This window comes from Mytilus californianus, unplaced genomic scaffold, assembly GCF_021869535.1.
Source record: "Mytilus californianus isolate M0D057914Y unplaced genomic scaffold, xbMytCali1.0.p SCAF_11, whole genome shotgun sequence".
NCBI classification, from domain to species: Eukaryota; Metazoa; Mollusca; class Bivalvia; order Mytilida; family Mytilidae; genus Mytilus; species Mytilus californianus.
In genome coordinates, this window is record NW_026262593.1 from 34,884,434 (window position 1) to 34,903,341 (window position 18,908).

At 32.1% G+C, this 18,908-nt stretch overlaps 1 protein-coding gene across 3 annotated transcripts in view; it reads right to left on the reverse strand.

Moving 5' to 3' along the window:
• The window catches only part of LOC127719949 (neprilysin-4-like), a 75,461-nt gene that overhangs the window by 34,770 nt on the left and 21,783 nt on the right, over window positions 1–18,908 (reverse strand). Inside the window, exons 1-2 of one of the 3 annotated variants that reach the window (XM_052226315.1) lie at window positions 18,220–18,303; window positions 1,112–1,231 (exon numbers count right to left, since the gene is read on the reverse strand). In XM_052226315.1, coding sequence (XP_052082275.1) covers window positions 1,112–1,185 — 74 coding nt within the window. In that variant the 5' untranslated portion in view covers window positions 1,186–1,231; window positions 18,220–18,303. Of the gene's footprint in view, window positions 1–1,111; window positions 1,232–5,005; window positions 5,114–18,219; window positions 18,304–18,908 lie in introns of those variants that run through there. The other 2 variants (XM_052226316.1, XM_052226317.1) reach the window with 2 other exon arrangements.

The following is an 18,908-nucleotide window of genomic DNA, read 5'->3' on the forward strand; positions in this document are numbered from 1 at the left end:
ATAAAACGATATGGAAAATATCATTTAATGACAGAAAATGCCTAAATGCACTTGACTAATTCTAAAGTAAAGGAATAGCGCTATTATTGCCACCATTTCTTCATTTCAGGCTGCTTCGATGTAGCCAAGTGTGCTGAAAGTGGCGTTAAACAATTTTGTGCATTTAAGAACAAAAATGCGGGATAATATGAAAAAAAAATCAAACTATGTAGAGAAATCAAATAAAAAGTGCACATTTAGGTTGATAATATTACTGTAAAATACAGAAATAAAGCAACCACTTATACACCAAGTTATTTACTAAGTTACATACTATCTTTAAAAATTAACTTGAAGTCTATCCAACTATGGTTCGATCTCTCATGCTCGATCTCATCGTCCTAAACATGCTTGAAATGTTTGCCACTGGACGTTAAGCAACCAACAATCAATCAATCATACTCGTAATCAAATGATAGGCGTTATACTGCACTAGTACGATCTGTTGTCTGGGATCTTACTAGAGCTTTCATCGTAAAGTTAATACAAAAGTTATCATTTATTTCAACTTAACTGCATTAGTCCAAATATTATTATACCTTAAAAGTACTTTTGTCAAAATCTATTAATTGGTTAACTTGGCCAGTCGCTCGCAAACTGAATACGCCGATAAAATAAATCGAATTATTCATATAAATGTTGTTCAATTATTCTATTTTTTTTCCTTTTCCTTTTATACTTTTAAGACATACACACACACATTTATATGGTCCTATATTGTTTTCAAAGATTTGTCAGTAAGTTTACGAGACTTTCCATCTAATCAAGCAATGAAATGTAGGTTTAGAGTCAGATGCAATCGGCAATCCACGGGTGAACGGAATTAGCCATCCACGGGTGAACGGAATTGGCCGAGTTTAGACGATTGCAGTCAGGCGATGTTTGAATCATGCGCATGTCATAGACAAAAAAAAATGCAGATCTAGAAGGTACACAGATTCAATAATGCATTGTCATAATATATGCACCTAAGGTTTATCATTAATGAAAGGCTTGTGTTCAATACATGTAATGCACTTAACTTAGCACTATGAAAATACCCATCTTGTTACAAGAAAAACATAAAATATACCTATAAGTGTTTGAAGAGACAGAAAACGTCGAGGTGGTCAAATCTTGTTGAGATAGATTTTCCTTTCCTGACATAGTTCGACTGAGGTCAAATAATTTCCCAAAAATCTGTTATTATTATCTGTAAAATAAATTCAACAGTTTTATGCAAGTTTTTGATATGATAGAATATCATGAATATATAGCAATTAGTTGACCAATAACAACATAAAACTGTATTATTTAACACATTTAGGAAAGTGAACTATTAGTTGGTAAGAACTTTCAATGGTGAACTATCTGGTAGTAGGAACCTTCAATGGTGTTGATATAACATGATTATTGTGTATCGAAATAATTCAAATCAATGATTATTTATGTCAAACACTCTTACCAAAACATTGAGACATATATACATATAATAAAGATATGTCACTAATAAACTATACAGTAATGACATTGTACAAACTTTTTTAATGAGATAAGTATGTATATGATTGTCAAGTTGTTAATAAAATGATAAACGAAATTCTAGGATGACAGGTGTAATTGTTTAACAGGTGCGATCAAAATCCTCCAGGACCTTAGAGTTGATAAATGACAGTACCTCGCCATCTTATGATCAAATCACAGATAGAACGTATAGATAAAGACAATGATGAAGTATTTCCTTGTTGTAAACAACTATTGTGATATCAGTGACATAAAGGTATCCTGTACCAGACCAACACTCTGAGTCGGATTTGTTTCGTGCCAGCTTAACAGTGCGAAAAATCGTCGGATATATTATGCTGACTCTGACCAGTCTTTGCTCTTGCTCCTAACTGTCGCGGAATTCGCGGATAAATAGCAAATATCAATTTAAAAGTCTTTAAATTGACCCGACTTACGATCTAACTAAAGACCGCCCGCACTCTAGGCGAGCATATTATATAACACCATGAGACTAATGAGATTGTTGACTGACTGATTAATATATGTTTAATGTCCAGTTGACTGACTGGTTAATGTATGTTTGATGTCCGACGGCAAATTTTCCAGGAAGAGAACAAGTAAAAAAATATAAATTTGATATGAAGGATCTAAAAAATAAATCGACCAGAATGAAGGGCGAGAAATATAGACTGCCACGCATATATAAAACTTCCAATGGGCGATTTAGTGCTTTTTTTGTGTGTAGACACTATTCATTTCACGGTTGTCTTTTGCTGTCGTTTGTGTCGTTAGCTTGCTGTCTTATTGACTACCTCACATCTTCTTTAGTTAATATTATACAAATTAAAGAAATATGTGTTAATGTTAGTTTTTCAGTGAGTATGCGAAGTTGACATAGTATAAATGTAGAAATGTGGTACGATTGCCAACTATCCACCAGAGACCAAAATGACGTAGAAACTTGCAACTATAGGTCACCGTACGGCCTTCAACAATGAGAAACACCCATACCCCATGTCAGGATATAAAGGATCAAATTAAAAACAATTCAAACGGGAAAACTAAGGCATGATTTTTGTACTAAACAAATATGATATACAGCAATAAACAACAACCACTGCATGAATTGCATGCTTCTGACTTGAGACAGGCCCATACAGAATGTGGCGGGATTAAACATATAAGCGGGCGTCCAACACGCCCCCTAAATCTGTTATGCATCTATGATACGTTTATGACAAAAGAAGTAGACGCATTGCACTAATTATATATAATTGAAGAGCAAACAGCGTCACTCAAATACATTCAATGATCAAACTTTAAATTTAAGTAATATATAATTTGAATTTAAATAGGAAAATTCAATTTCCTCTAATCCATTTTGAAAAACAAATTGATTCAAGGTACATCACATGTAATTTGACTTTTGTACTTTAAGGTTTCAAAAACATGATCTCGTTTTTTAATATATGTTACGAAATATGTTACGAAATTATAATTGCTTTAAATGAGTTCAAACTGTAACTTTGAACGAATTTGTAAATTTTAAGCATATATCCCCAAAAATATATAAGAATAACAATCTTGACTATAATATGTTATTACGGACAAGCAATGTATTGTCTGTAAGGGAGCAACCATTTAACTTCAAGAGGGGGAGGGGGGGTTACGGTTTTTTGTCTGAGTCAGAAATTTTTTTTCGCGCAAAGCACGAACATTTTTTTTTTAGTTTTTCGACGCTATCAATCAAATTATTTTTTTCAAAATTTAACACTATAAGGTATGGCGAAAATCTGGATTCACAATATTTTTTTTGGTCACCTGCTTGACAGATTCAACGCAATCATCATACACATCATCCATTTGAAATTGTCCTCCCGAATTGAGTGGACTCATTTAGAAGTTGGGGGTATTTGTGGTTGTTTGATTGATTAATTGTTGTTTGCTTTACGCCCAGTAGCAAATATTACATGCATATTCAGAACGAGAAAGAATTAAACATTAATACAATAGGTATAAGGTCCTGCAATAGGAAGTCGACCTGGTTGAAAGGGGGGATTTAGAATGCCACTGGAAAATAAGGATATATTGGATAGGGCCTGAATTTAAGACTTAAGCTTTCAACAGGCTACCTACGATTCCTTTAAAGGGTTGTTGCAAGGGTTCTAAACTAAAGAGAACGTGGCACTCTCTTTAAACGAGACACCGGATTTAACTCTCATTCTGACCGGACGTCACTGTGAATTTATACTTCCCGTACAGCTAAGTGAATGCCCAACTGCGGCAAGTGTTTTACTGTTGAAAGAAGACCAATTGGCCGTTTCAGAATCAAAAGGACTATTGGTAGTTTCATTGTTCGTACCCCAAAATGAAAATAACGTCACGTCATTGGTTGAATTTTCATTGTTAAGATATTACCCCTGATGCATTAGATTCTGAAATGGCGATTGATGAACATATTCCTATACCCCAGTCAACCCTCGGGGTAAATAAATTGATGGCAGCAGGACCAAGTGTAGAACCAATTATATAGTATGTGAAGGAAAAGGAAGAATAGGATAACAGTTCGATTCTTTTCCGCCTATAGCATGTATGATCATGTATTGCTACGCTGCTGTAGTCGTTATCTTTTTCTTACATAATCATGACATCTGTAGAACTCTCATAAAGTACTCCAAATCAGAGAAACTTTAGACATCGACCATTCACCTTTCCTTGCGGGGAGGGGAGTGGGGGTTTGGATAAACACATTTTTCAACTTTAAACATAACAAAAACAAAACAAAAATATTTGTTTTTTTAAATAGCATACGGGAAAAAAAATTATGAAACTCAATTTTACTCCTCTATTTTTAATGGAAACAAATTATATTTTTACTACCTCTCTGAAATTTTTTGTTTCTGAAGGAATTGGGAATTCACAAAAGTATTCAAGAGAAACATGCTCCCCTCACTTCCATTTAAAAGATGAATTGCGTCAAACTGCTATAGAGGTTTACAGAGAATTTTTTAATTCAAATCTATGTAGTGAACATTGACATTAATCCTACATGTAGTTTACTCGTTTGAAAAAATCTCATGTACAGGGAATTAAAATCGGTGTACAGATGAAAACAAATTTAATGTTAAAGCAGTGTTCATTACATGAGTGACGACACTAATTGCAAACAGGCTTACAGTACGCGACGTTTGTTGTGAACACGGCCTAATCTGCTTTAATAAAAATATTGTTAAAATGACCTTCAATGCAAGATTCTAGAAGAACTGGTATTTAGATATTTTGTCAAAATTGTTTTCATCATAAATGTAAATAACATTCTTATTTCGTGGATATAACATAGTTTGGAAAATCTTTCAAGTACTTTATCAAGAAATTCTTACTTTCTCTAGGTTTCATCAACTTGCCAATTTCAAATATGTATGGCGAAATTGATCATACCTCTTTATAGATAAAATTACAAGTCTGCTTTATCTGAACTTACTGTATGTGTTGGCCGAAGACATATCCACTGTGAAATATGAATTAAAGATTCATATATCAATACATATACTCCTTCAATAAAATTATTCATCCAAAATCTACCTTTATAAAATTAGACAGTAAGCCTTGAAATGCACATAACAATAAAGGACATTTTATGGTTAATATTGAATAATGGAGGGATGGCACAGTGACATCTGATCCTTCCATTAACAATGTCATTATTCATAGGGAATTCCGTTTCCTAATGATAAACTAAACACAGAAAATGTTAAAAAACAAAAAAACAAGGACATGTCTCCATTAACTTTTGTTGGTAAAGTAAAGGGATTAATAAAGACATAACTCTTTTTACATGTCGTTAATTAAGGAAGAACACAACATAACAGTTTGTTTACCATATGTTAATACAATTTCCGACTACTAAACTTACAAATCTTAACTTAAGAATGAACTCTCACATTTCCTCTTCCTCTTTTTCGAAAATTTGTGTCAATGTTTTTCAGATAAACTGTCCTAGGATATATATGAGGAAGGTTTCAAGTACTAAAAGGTTACACACCACATACTGAATACGTGAACAAATGGAAATGAAGGATATACGTCAATGAGACAGCAACCCAACGACATAGATACTCAAGAACCTTTATAGGTCAGCAAATAGTACTTTAACAATAGACAGGTGTCTATACAATATGTCAAGCAGCTTTAAGTCGGTCCAGAGAGTAAAAAAACTGGTAAATAATTTTTACATCAACACCAAATTCGCAAAAAAAGATATAACTTGTTTTGTTAAGTTATATATTTGTTATTTTGTTTCTCTTTGTTTCTTTTTCTTTCATTTTAATTGGGAAAGGGACAGGTTAGAGTTTGCTTAACGATCAGGTTATTTTTTGTTTAATTTGTTGATGAAGTTTCTACCCACCATGTAATGAATACAGTATAATATATTCATTGAATTCTTTCAATGTGTAAAATTGATGGCGTGATTATTATTTAAATCAGAATAATAGCTATTTACTAAAAAAACAATTTGATACTTATTCATCGTAGTAATTTATTGTGTAGTACATTTACAGGTACGAATGGTTTTATAAAAGAAGAAAAATCTTTTTTAATCTTTTTGCGTAACTTAAATTATTACGTCTTTTATATTATACTATCAGTTTACTAGTTATTTGTTATTGAACGAACACGTCTAGGGATTGTCATTCAAAGCTTTTTTCATGTCTTAATACTGGTACACATGTAAACGTGCATATTCCGCAGGACGGGGATTTTTAACATGCTAGTCACAAGGAAACTGTTTATCGGAAAATTTAACCGGACAACATTATTCTGACTTTAGCGTCACAAGTGGAATAATCTTTATTTGGTAAACTTGAGGTCAACGGTTTGGAAAGGAAAAAATATAAAACGTCTAAGAACATGAAATCCAGTTGGAAAGCAAAAAATGTAAAGGTCAAAATAAAACTGCAAAAACGTCTTAATCTGAGGGACACGCAAGCCTTGTTCTGTCAAGTGATGTTATGATATCGAAGCACTGACTATTGAGTAGTGTTACATCGGAAACTGATAGTCCAATAGTAATGATACCGACTCTGTATATATGGTAGGATTACCAGTCCAACAGTAACGATACCGAATCTGTATATATGGTAGGATTACCATGCGCTTGACGCGTGTTTCTGAAATGTCTTTAATCATATACCATGCTCTCAAAATATAAATAGTAGTGTAGCATGTGTAGTATCAAATAACTATATCTACAAACATGCTTTTCTACATTCTCCCGTGGACATACCCATCCCCCCATGCTGAGACCTTCATAAACCTGTCTGATCATTGTTTGATTCCTCTGCCCCAAAATTGTGGTATAAATCAATTACATGTAATATTTAAGACATTTCCAAAAAACCTACCTTTTAACAGCAATTCAAATTTGATAAAAAGGGAGTACAAAGTATGTTTATATTCAAACTGTTCAGCTTACTTTGCATTTAAATTTAATCCATGTGATGCAACATATACATCAAAGTATCATTTACATAGTAGGTAACCCTCCGGCTGGTTAAAGGGTATAAATTATCTTACACAATAACATAACGTGTAAATGAACATGCACATACAACTGAAATATTGATCTCAATATTGTCGATTAAGAAATACCACTGTGGTAAATGCTTTCAATAGACATTTTCGAAAACTATTCGATACCGACTCTTACACCTAAGCCTATGCCTACAGGTAACCTTTTTGAGAAGGGGTCATCTCAATATGTATAACGACCACAGGCATTTATATTTTTACTAATCTACATTTTAAACACTCTTTAAAAATCTTATTTTGGATGATTTGCTACTTTATTAGGTCTTTTTAGTAACTGAGAATTGATCGATCTGAATATTGTACTTTGTGAAAAAAAATAGTAAAACTTTAATCAGAAACAGGAACGTGTAAAGTCTTTTAAAGCGTGAAACAGAACGTGTAGATATAAATACATTGTAAAATTCCGTACACCCCTGATAAAACAAAGAAAACAAATTTTTATTTCTTATGAAACTTTCTTTTACTAATTTTGATACCTGAGTATGAAATTGAAAAGTTTTAGGAAGAACTTCCACTTCACAATTCAACACTGGTTTTGCCGCGCACGTTGTCAAATGTTACTTTGATATACATGTTTTTGTTTGTAAATGTGGGGGAAGGGGATCAAAATTATATTTTTGTGTTTACTTTTGAGAAATTGTTTTTGTTTTTAGGAATTTCGGCAAAAAAGTTTGTTTTTTTTTTTTGGAAGAAGGGGGGGGGGGGGGCATTATTTATTTATTTTGTTGTAATTTTGTAATTTTTTTATTACTTTTTGCATTTCGTTTTTATTTTTTTTCAGTTATTTTTTTACTTTTGGACTATAACCATTTTTATTTTATACTCGAGTCACCGAAACTTCCATTACAAATCCTAAGACCTGTTGACTTACATTGATTTAATATACGCTAAGCCTTGCTTCATAAGAAATAAGATACAAGATACTTTGTTTATGTTCCGAATTCTTTCTAGCTATCCAATTCGCCAATTGTATATTCTACCGAAACACTGTATTCCATTTAAATGGTTGCAAACGGAGACAATAAAAAAAAAAGCAGATGGAATGTCACAAATTCTTTACTTGAAATAATCCAAAACTAATGGCAGCATTCGGCGTTTCTAGCTCCGATTCCGAATAAAAAATTATAAAAGAAAAAAATACAGAATATATTTTTTATATCTGTAACCAAGTTTTACGAGGTCATTCATTCAGTATGTTTCGAAATTTTGATACGGTCCCTATATTCTTATAGTCCGTGTAGGTATCGGTGTCGGTGTAAGTGTCAGTGTAGACGACTTTTCGAAAATGTCTAATTAGACTCAATATTGTCGATTAAGAAATACCACTGTTGTAAATGCTTTTAATTAGACTCAATATTGTCGATTAAGAAATGCCGCTGTTGTAAATGCTTTCAATTAGACTCAATATTGCCGATTAAGAAATACCACTGTTGTCATGGTTGTAAATGCTTTCAATTAGACTCAATATTGTCGATTGAGAAATACCACTGTTGTAAATGCTTTCAACTAGACTCAATATTGCCGATTAAGAAATACCACTGTTGTCATGGTTGTAAATGCTTTCAATTAGACTCAATATTGTCGATTAAGAAATACCACTGTTGTAAATGCTTTCAATTAGACTATCTCTATTCAAATGTATGTATACTCAAGATACTGACAAATAATGAATTACTATGAAAAGATAACGATGAAATATTACCGTATTTGACAAAACTACTATCTTTTTTCCCTTCAAAAGATATAAGGGCCTAAAGAATTACAATTCATATGACCTTGGTTTAATACTGTCATACTTATAAATCTAATCCATGCACAGATACAATCGAAAGTACTTTTGTATGCTAGACATTTTATAAGCACTTTTTTGTGTATAAATTCTAGTATGTCATAATAAATAACACAATTAAAGTAGTAATAAATATAGACTTGAGCTACATGTCAATAAGACAGATGTCTTACATCATAAATATACAAAAAATAAACACCAGGGAGTACCATTCGATTTAAACATCTATAAAACACAGCTTTAATTAACATGGACCTGTTGAGAATTTAAATACCATATAGATTTTGTAAATGTGGAAGAAATATGGAAGCGATTAACAAACACTTGAATGATTATGATTAGAACTTTGTCTTGATACACGAACCCTCCAGTTTTAAGGACTCGTGAGTAAAAGCGGGGTATACCACAATGCGACAGCAACTCACTGACACAAGTAATCTCTAGAAGTATAGAAGTATAGAAGTCAAGGCACAGACTTTAACACTAGACAGATGTTTTAACAAAATGGCGACATTAAAATCGATTAGGGTCTTTAAAAGAAACTATCCAAAAATCCGCCATCAACACAAAATTCTCCAAATGTAAAGAAATATATTACTGGCTAAAGTTTGTTATTCCTGTCCCTCAGAGACTGTTATGTTTTATTCCTGTTCCTCAGAGACTGTTATGTTTTATTCCTGTTCCTCAGAGACTGTTATGTTTTATTAAATTTGATTTATTACATGCTTTGATCATCACATTGATAAAACAACGATTGTCTCATGCAAAGCAAAATTATCTTACATTTGTACCTTTAGGGGGGTTTGTAACCAATTTCAGTCGGAGGGAAGCTTATAGCTAAGTTTTGAAAGTGTATGCCACTCATCTGTGTTTGTTTTTGCTGGTTCGTACACTTTTTTGTATCGGTGAGTCTGTACACTATGTTTGTTGTATTGTTCCGTACACTTGTCTCGTTGTTTTTGGTTTGCATTTGCTGGTCCGTACACTATGTTTGTATCGATTAGTCCGTACACTTTTCTCGTTGTATTTGGTTTGTATCGTTCGTGTATTGCCATCTGAATTTAATATCTTCCTTTCAAAGAACGGACATAAAGTGGATGACCATAAGAACAAAACACCTTAAATTGTGAGGAAATTTACAAAGATGTATAAAAAAATAACGCATTTCTTGCAGTTCTTTATCTTGACAGATGTGTCATGATGTTCTACCTCTTATGTTAAGCAATATCTGCATTTAAGGAAAAGCATGCTGAAAGCATGCTGAAAGCATGCTGAAAGCACCTTAGTGGTCTTCTTATATTGCCAAATGAATTTTTAAACATTTTTCATAAACGTATAAATAGTATCTTGTGAATGTTCTATTAGTACTGTCTATTAAATTTCAAATTCAAAGTAATAAACTATGACGTCTTATACATAACAATCATCCGTATTTGATAAAGCGCACACTTGATCAAGCGTCTCCGTGAAGGGTAATAGAGTGTTTGCTATAGAATAGAGTAAATTGTTTCCCTCGTATTAACCAATCAAAATCAGGCATTTTGACATGAAGTATAATAATACCCAATAGTATTAGTTTTGGATTGAACAGTTAATACGAATATTAGATTTACATGTGAACTGTTAGTTTCCGTGGACTATGTTTTGACTGTTATTCCTTTTTTATCTTCATACTATAATCTGTAATCTATTTTCTGTTCGTTTACCGTTTACGTTATTTGTCTGCCCATGGGAATCTTCTTGTCAATTCTGGTTTATTTAAAACCATATAGCTATTTAAACCAAAAAGAAATACTGACCTCCCTAAAGCAAACGTTACAGCATCAAATTTAGTCTCATATGAATATACAATTATTCTACATCAGATTTGATGGGTTAAATTTACAACTTCATAGAACAGTACTTCAGGTTTTTTTTTCTTTTTTTTTTCACTTAACCACAGTAAAACGACAATAAAAATAACTAATTGAACCTTTCTTTACAAAATATTTTTGGTCTAAATTTCATTTGTCATTAACAGCGTGAAAGTTCGAATTGAAGACATCGTGAGTTATTGAAATCTTTGATAATAAAAGTAGTTAACAATACAATGGGAATATATAATGACCAAATAAATTGAATCATCTGAAGTATTTATTAAAGTACGGGAGGAGTTTCGCCATATGACCTCTTTTTTATATACACAGCTTTACATTGTTAAGCTAACTTTTGCATAATTTCGAAAGCTTTTGCGTAATTTCGTAAATATTCCGTTAATTCGCTCCTTGAAATAACCAAATTCACGTTGACAGACGATGTCATATGCCAAATGTCAATCGAGAAACTGTTGATTCTTATTTAACACCACTTTGATTATTATATATATGTTAAAGTTTTTCAATGTCCAAACAGGTATCAATATAAAAAAGTCCAGCAGTTTAACTAGTTGGACCGTAAATATGCGGTTTTGAGTAGATTTTGTTGTCTAAATATTATAAATATATAAATTAAGATTTCAATCCGTTTACAATTGATGAAATTGCTTTTAATTATATTAAGTTACTTACGATAGAAAGACGACCTTTCGATAGATAGCCTTGATATTGTTTCATATTTATTACTAACAAATGTGAATACAAGATGTTAGGGTCAAAGGAATTAATTTACACAAAAGCAGTTACTGTTAGCATAGAAAAAGAACCTGATAAAAGTCCTGATTGGCCTATGGTCTTATCTGTCCATTGCTTTGATTTACGACTTGAGATTATCCTTGATATATTCAGCCATATTTGTAATAGATTTTATACTTTCTCACATTGACATAATTGATATAAAATGAGATATATTGGTCTTATCCAAGAAAAACAGATACATAACCCCCTTTTTGGTAATTGCGGATTGATAAATTTATCTATAATGGAAACACTTTGGATAAATAAAATCTTGAAGGAAATAAGACTGACAATTTCCCAAACACTCGGATTATATTCCCTGATGTCTTTGATACACAGACAGGTTGCATAGGAGAGCAAAAAGACAGATGTAAGATTTTGTAACTGTTATCGTGGTGACTGGATAATCTGCACACCACAATAGACCACTTTCGAGTTCGTTGCATTTCCGTCAAAAACTTTGGTTTAAGTGGACATCATTCGTGCGTTAAGGGGCATCGTCACTTCCTTCCCATATTGAGCAAGCGGTGGGAAAAATATGATGCTATATTGCATCGGCATATTATTCGGCAAATTAAATTCTTATAATTGATAATCAGCACTGCTGTCATTAGGGAATTGTGATTAAGTACCTACGGAAAAAACACTATTTCTTGTTTTTCCTGCATAATGACGATCACGAAGTCGCTGGGTGAACTTTAATAGTGCAGGGATACAGGCGGTCCCCTCTATCTGGTAACTGACGTCACTTTTGCGATGAAGTACATAACCCGAAAGTGATCTGTTTTATACCATTTTTCTAAAATCAGACAGGCCTCATCACATACTGGAAATCTACAGACTTATATTACTAGTCGTGAACGACAAGCCAACATGTGATTTGAAATCTCCAATAGACTCGTGTTCGATTTCCTGTCGTGAACGGTTGGAACGGTTGGAATAGCCACCTGGACCTTATCAACTTGAACATTAAAATTGCTATGTAAGACGTTAAATAGTGAGGGTACCCAATTTGCAACTATTTTGACAGTGTTTATACCTTCATTTATAATTTAAGAAACAGACAAAAGTTTACATTTTGTGTTTGTGTTATATTATGTATTATTTAGTGTTTGTGTTATATTATGTATTATTTAGTGTTTGTGTTATATTATGTATTATTTAGTGTTTGTGTTATATTATGTATTATTTACTATACGGTATGTTCCACGAATTTAATTGAATTATTTATCATAGAAGAATGGGTTTTAACTGAACTCCAAACGATCTAAGATTCTCTAATAACTTTTTAAAAAGTAGTACCTGAATTGCAACCATGCTAAACTACACATCCTTAAAAATCTAATAACTGATTTTCTTTTTATTTCTCTGCATTTTTTTTAAGAATGTGACAAAAGTTCATGCATGCTTGTTATGCATTTTGTAAGAAAGTGAGGACTGAGATATATTTTAATTTCTCATTTTTAAAAGTCTACCTTTTTTTGATTTCCCTAAATTTTACTTTTATCACTGAGGACTTTATCTTTGTGTATCTTAACTAATATTAGGCAATATTAAAAGACGTGCATAATGGTAAATTTTATAATAAAAATACGAATGATTTAGTTTCTAAGAAAACCTATAGCATATATGTTGCTTTGTATGATAAATGGGCACTCGGTGCAATTTGAAATTGAAATCTCCCTTACACACGTTTTTTTTATTTCATGTCGTAAACATACTGGGACAAACCCCTTGAAATTGAAATCTCCCTTACACTGGTGTAACTGTTTAACTTCATGTCGTAAACAGACTGGGACAAACCCCTTGAAATTGAAATCTCCCTAACACTGGTGTAACTGTTTAACTTCATGTCGTAAACGGACTGGGACAAACCACTTGAAATTGAAATCTCCCTTACACTGGTGTAACTGTTTAACTTCATGTCGTAAACGGATTGGGACAAACCACTTGAAATTGAAATCTCCGATAGACTCGTGTTTAATTTCATGTCATAAACGGACTGGAACAAACCACTTAAAATTAAAATCTCCCTTACACACGTTTTCAATTTCATGTCGTAAACAGACTGGGACAAACCCCTTGAAATTGAAATCTCCCTTACACTGGTGTAACTGTTTAACTTCATGTCGTAAACAGACTGGGTCAAACCCCTTGAAATTGAAATCTCCCTAACACTGGTGTAACTGTTTAACTTCATGTCGTAAACGGACTGGGACAAACCACTTGAAATTGAAATCTCCCTCACACTGGTGTAACTGTTTAACTTCATGTCGTACACGGATTGGGACAAACCACTTGAAATTGAAATCTCCGATAGACTCGTGTTTAATTTCATGTCGTAAACGGACTGAAACAACTTGAAATTGAAATCTCCCTTACACACGTTTTTAATTTCATGTCGTAAACAGACTGGGACAAACCCCTTGAAATTGAAATCTACCTTACACTGGTGTAACTGTTTAACTTGAATCATGTCGTAAACGGACTGGGACAAACCACTTGAAATTTGAAATCTCCCTGACACTGGTGTTAGGTTTACTGTCATAAATATATATATATATATATATATATTATTCTGTCAAACTTTGCAATTACAATGGTATACAGACACTTCATGACATCAATAAATACAGACATAAATACATGAATACACAGAGCAAATAATGTACACTATTTACAATAATACTGATTGTATTTAACCAGGAGAGCACACATGGGAATTCATATTATATCTAATGAAGGTACACAGCTTTCTCAGTTTAGATGTTTTGGTTAAATTCATAACTTCCTTAAACATCGATATATTTGGGCGAGATACATACTTTTTATCAATACATGTGTTTCTTTTTACTGACATATCTTTACACCTCATAATATAATGAAACTCATCTCTAAGATCTTTTGAATTACACAATTTACAAGTTCTTCTTTCTCTCTGAATATTTTTCCATCTCCCTATCTCAATGGGTAATTTATGGTTAATGGTTCTAAATTTGCATAAAGTGTAAATATCACGAAAATCAAAAGATGTGACGATTCACTTGGAGAACTGAAATCTCATATTTGCTCGTGTTCAATCGACTATTGCGAGAATTGAAAAATAATGATAAGGGGGTCTTTATAGAATTACAACGTTAACAGTAGATCTGTTATATGGGACTCTTTATCATCCATTTATCGCTAGTTCCTGGCGACGTCAAATCTTGAGTTTGTTTTTCAAATCTGCTCGCTTTGAGTATCAGAACAAATATAGAATACCTTACGTAGGTTGACTGTTTTTAAATGACCAGTCAATATTAATGTATAGAAATTTTAAATTCCTTTCAGACGATATTTGCCTTTACAGAATAAGTAATTTTGTATTACTTGAGATACTATAGAAGCACAGATTGTGTCATTGAGATATCATTATATTTACAACTTTGGGGTTATAAAAGAAATACAAAAGTACAAACATACTGTGATGTCATTGATCTCTGTTAATTTTCATATTTAAAAGTAATTTATTTGATTTTTTTTTAACATATTGTCAAAATAAGAAAGAGAAAAATGATATTGATGTATTGATTATGTTCTGTCTAAATGTGGTGTTTGAATTAGGGACTAATCAACTTCTGATTTGGTAATTTCTTTAAGTTTATTGCCGAACACTTCCCTATACACAAAGAGTTTTCTTTCTAATCTAACCACAATAAAGTGAAGCTATAATACATGAATCATCTTTTCAACAAAGGGTACTTGTATCAGGTTAATACAAAGGTAATGTAGGAGAAATTCCCATTGAAAATGTAAGTGATAATGGTGTATAACATCAGGGAAATTACATTATGTCGATGTAACCAAAAATGTAATATACCGTCATTTTTGCTTTATGATAATTTAGGAGTGACAAAATTTGTTTTATTTCGAACAAGACCAATTGTATTTGAATAAACTGAACATGCATAATTATGGACTTTCTGTAACAAAATAGATTTTTTTCAAATTGTTTAACTAACGACATGTAGTTTTTGCGTCCAATTCAAATAATTAATTGGGAAATTCCGTGATTGTCTATGTTCGAGGATCCTTTTCTCATGGATATCGGTTTTAGTTTTCGGGAAAGATAACTCACTAAAACAATACATTAAAAACATTAATTTCAACATTTTATATTTTCTCAGATTCTTATCATTTATATATCTGTGTTCACTTTATTACCCTACTTCTATTGAAATGCGGCGAAATTAGAGTATTGTATAGACAGATGTCTATTGTTGTATGTAAGATAAGAATTGATTGACTAGTTGTTGTTTGCATATAGCGTCCAGTGGCAAGTACTTCGTGCATATCAAAGACGATTTAAGAAAATGACATATGATATAATTGCCACTGCAACAACTACCAACCAAATACCTAAGGGCAGGATGTGAACAACTACTGGTTTCAGGACTGCATTCAACAACGAGCAGAGCCAAAACAGTACAGAAAGCTACAAAATGTCCCCAGGATGACAAAATGTGAAATAATGCTAAAGAGAAGAGTTTGTGTTGGCCTCTAGATGTAGTTTGGTTATATCAAATGTATATATATATATTTATCGTTGGGTTGCTGCTTCACTGACGAATACCCCCGTATCTGATTTTTTTTTTCATATATGACGGATAAGAAAAATAAGCACAATCAACAACAACATTTTAAAAAATCATATCAGATGATGCACCAAGTTATTAAAAACACTCAGGGTAAAATCAAATAACCTGATGATATAAAACCAATCCGTTCTACATTCAAATATTGGTGAGTGCATTTTAGACTTGACATTCATACAGCAATGTCAGAATACGTATCGGAATATGCGATCTTATGAACGCCCAGAACAATATTTACCTCCAGGCAGAAAATTAAATGCAATTTTACATAAGAACGAGGCGATAAGCAACTGATTCTTATTTGATTTTTTGCAGAGGAATGTCAATGCTTTCATAAAAGTTTCACTCAATTGGATTGAAAGTCTAATTTCAAAAACAATTTGGGGACAAATGTAACAATTCAATGCCATTTAATGCAATATGTTGTTGCATATAAATGCAGTGCTGTCGTGGATACACACACACACACACACACACACACTCGCACAAAATAATATTTCACAACAATAACTATTGGAGATATAATATACATTTCTTTAATTGCGTTTCAAACCGTTCCCAAAACATCTGTGGTGTGTGATGAGATATATGATACAAGGTTTATTTTCAATTACGAAGTAGTATTTCATTATATTCATTCAAGATCAACTGTAACTAATTCAATGAGATATCTTTAAACTGTTAGGTAAGAATTTAACTGTTCCCGTATCAGCAGGACAATAGCCATGTCTCATCTTTCAACTGTATATTGACACTGTAATATCAACTACGCAGCAAATTTTCCATGCACTAAGTCAGGTTATCAATCCTAAACATTATTAGAAGTAAGGCTACTTAGTCCAAAATCCTTTGTTACTAGTTGGTTTTTTTTTATCTGTTGAAACAGTTAAATGTTGTATTGGCAACCGCTGAGGTTTACTTTAAGTCCCTTTTCGGTTTTAATGCTCGTATATATGGTATTTGATTTGCTGCGTTTCTAATGGGTTTATTTAACATCGATATATGAATGAGACTTTGGTTTTAAAAAAAATGAGCTACACAACCGTGTTCTTACAAATTCGCACATCAACACTAATCGAACAAATAGATGGTGCGAAAAGATCATCATCATACAGGTTCGATTTATTTGTGAATATATTAAAGTTTTGTAAGTTTAAAGTTATTTTAGGGTTGGTTTTTAACAAATTTCTTTAAAAAGCTATTCGCTACTATATGTTGTTACCATTGAAGATGTTTTAAACTATGGTTGTAGTATAATATTGTTCCCACTGAAAAGGGCAATGAACATAAACTAGTTTTTATTTTTTGTTCCGAATGAGATAATGTTCGGATCGTTTTACATGTATATATACTGTTATTATGACCCGTTATTGTACTATTAAGGTGTACATAAGTCATGCAAGATGTTAAGATACAATTGTCATTTTTGTTGTTTGTTCTTCACGCCATAAACATTTAATGTAAATGTGTTTGCACAAATACATATTGTCTATTCTCTATAAAGATATAGAATATCCCCTATTTGTACATCAATTCTCGGTCACCATAATCTCCTTGCTGCAAAATATTCTTGTCACAGTTTTACATTTTCTGTGTCATGACATATTTTTCTAATTATCTTACTAATATTTCAATTATGATATTAGATAAATAGTAAATATATCGCTTGCTGCATTCATGCACTTTCAGGTGTAATTAACCATTAAGAAATGAGACGCGTGGACTTGCGTCACAATGTATAATTTGATACAAATTAACTCTGTTCGTTCTTTCTCTTTTCCTTCCAAAAGTATACAATATTTAAAAAAAAAAGCTTTAAGTAGCATTATAAGATTTGAGATGTTTTAAAAGCAAAACAACAGATTTCACACGAAAGACATTCAAAAAATACATTAATTTAAATTAAAAATGTTCTTATAATCATTGCACCAGCATCTAAGCAGTAAAATATTCTTATTAAACAAAAATAAATTAAAAGCTTTACCAACAAACAAAAATATCTAATATAAATTAAAACAGTACTTCGACCTACCTCTATGTGAGCTGAATCCGTGTAAAAGGTGTTATCAAAATGTTTTCCTAACGTCCCACCCTCAAATTTAAATACTATACTTAACACTGCTGGTATCATATTTCTTTACATTAACAAAATCAGGGTTCATTAAAAATTAAATGTACTTTTGCTGCAGAATGAACAGTTGGCTTTTTTCTTTCGATTTTATTGAATTCACAATTTGATAATTCTTCAATTATCTTATTATATTAGTGGCTTGACTGAGCGTTAATATAGATACTGGTCATTTATTCACAAGTAATACATTCATATATTTAATGATCTTTTATTATGCATTAAGGGAAGCCTGTGCGTGAGTTCTTTTGTAATATCAGTTTAAATTGAAATAGTTCGCAATATGAGGTGAAAATCAATTGTAGAAAGCAATGCCTGTTTGTCTTGATCATCCAATTTCGTCAATATAACGGATCTATAAACAACTGCTGTCATACAAGTGTGTGTGTGTGTGTGGGGGGGGGGGGGGGGGAGAGGGGGGTAGCTATAGCTATAACACCAGGTTTAACCCACCATTTTCTTCGGAAAATGCCTGTACCAAGTCGTTGATATGACAGTTGATTTTCACTCGTTCTGTTGGTTGATAACTTTTGATTTTGTCATATTTTATGGTATTTCCCCTTTATTGAATTTATTAGGTATTTTTGTGTTAC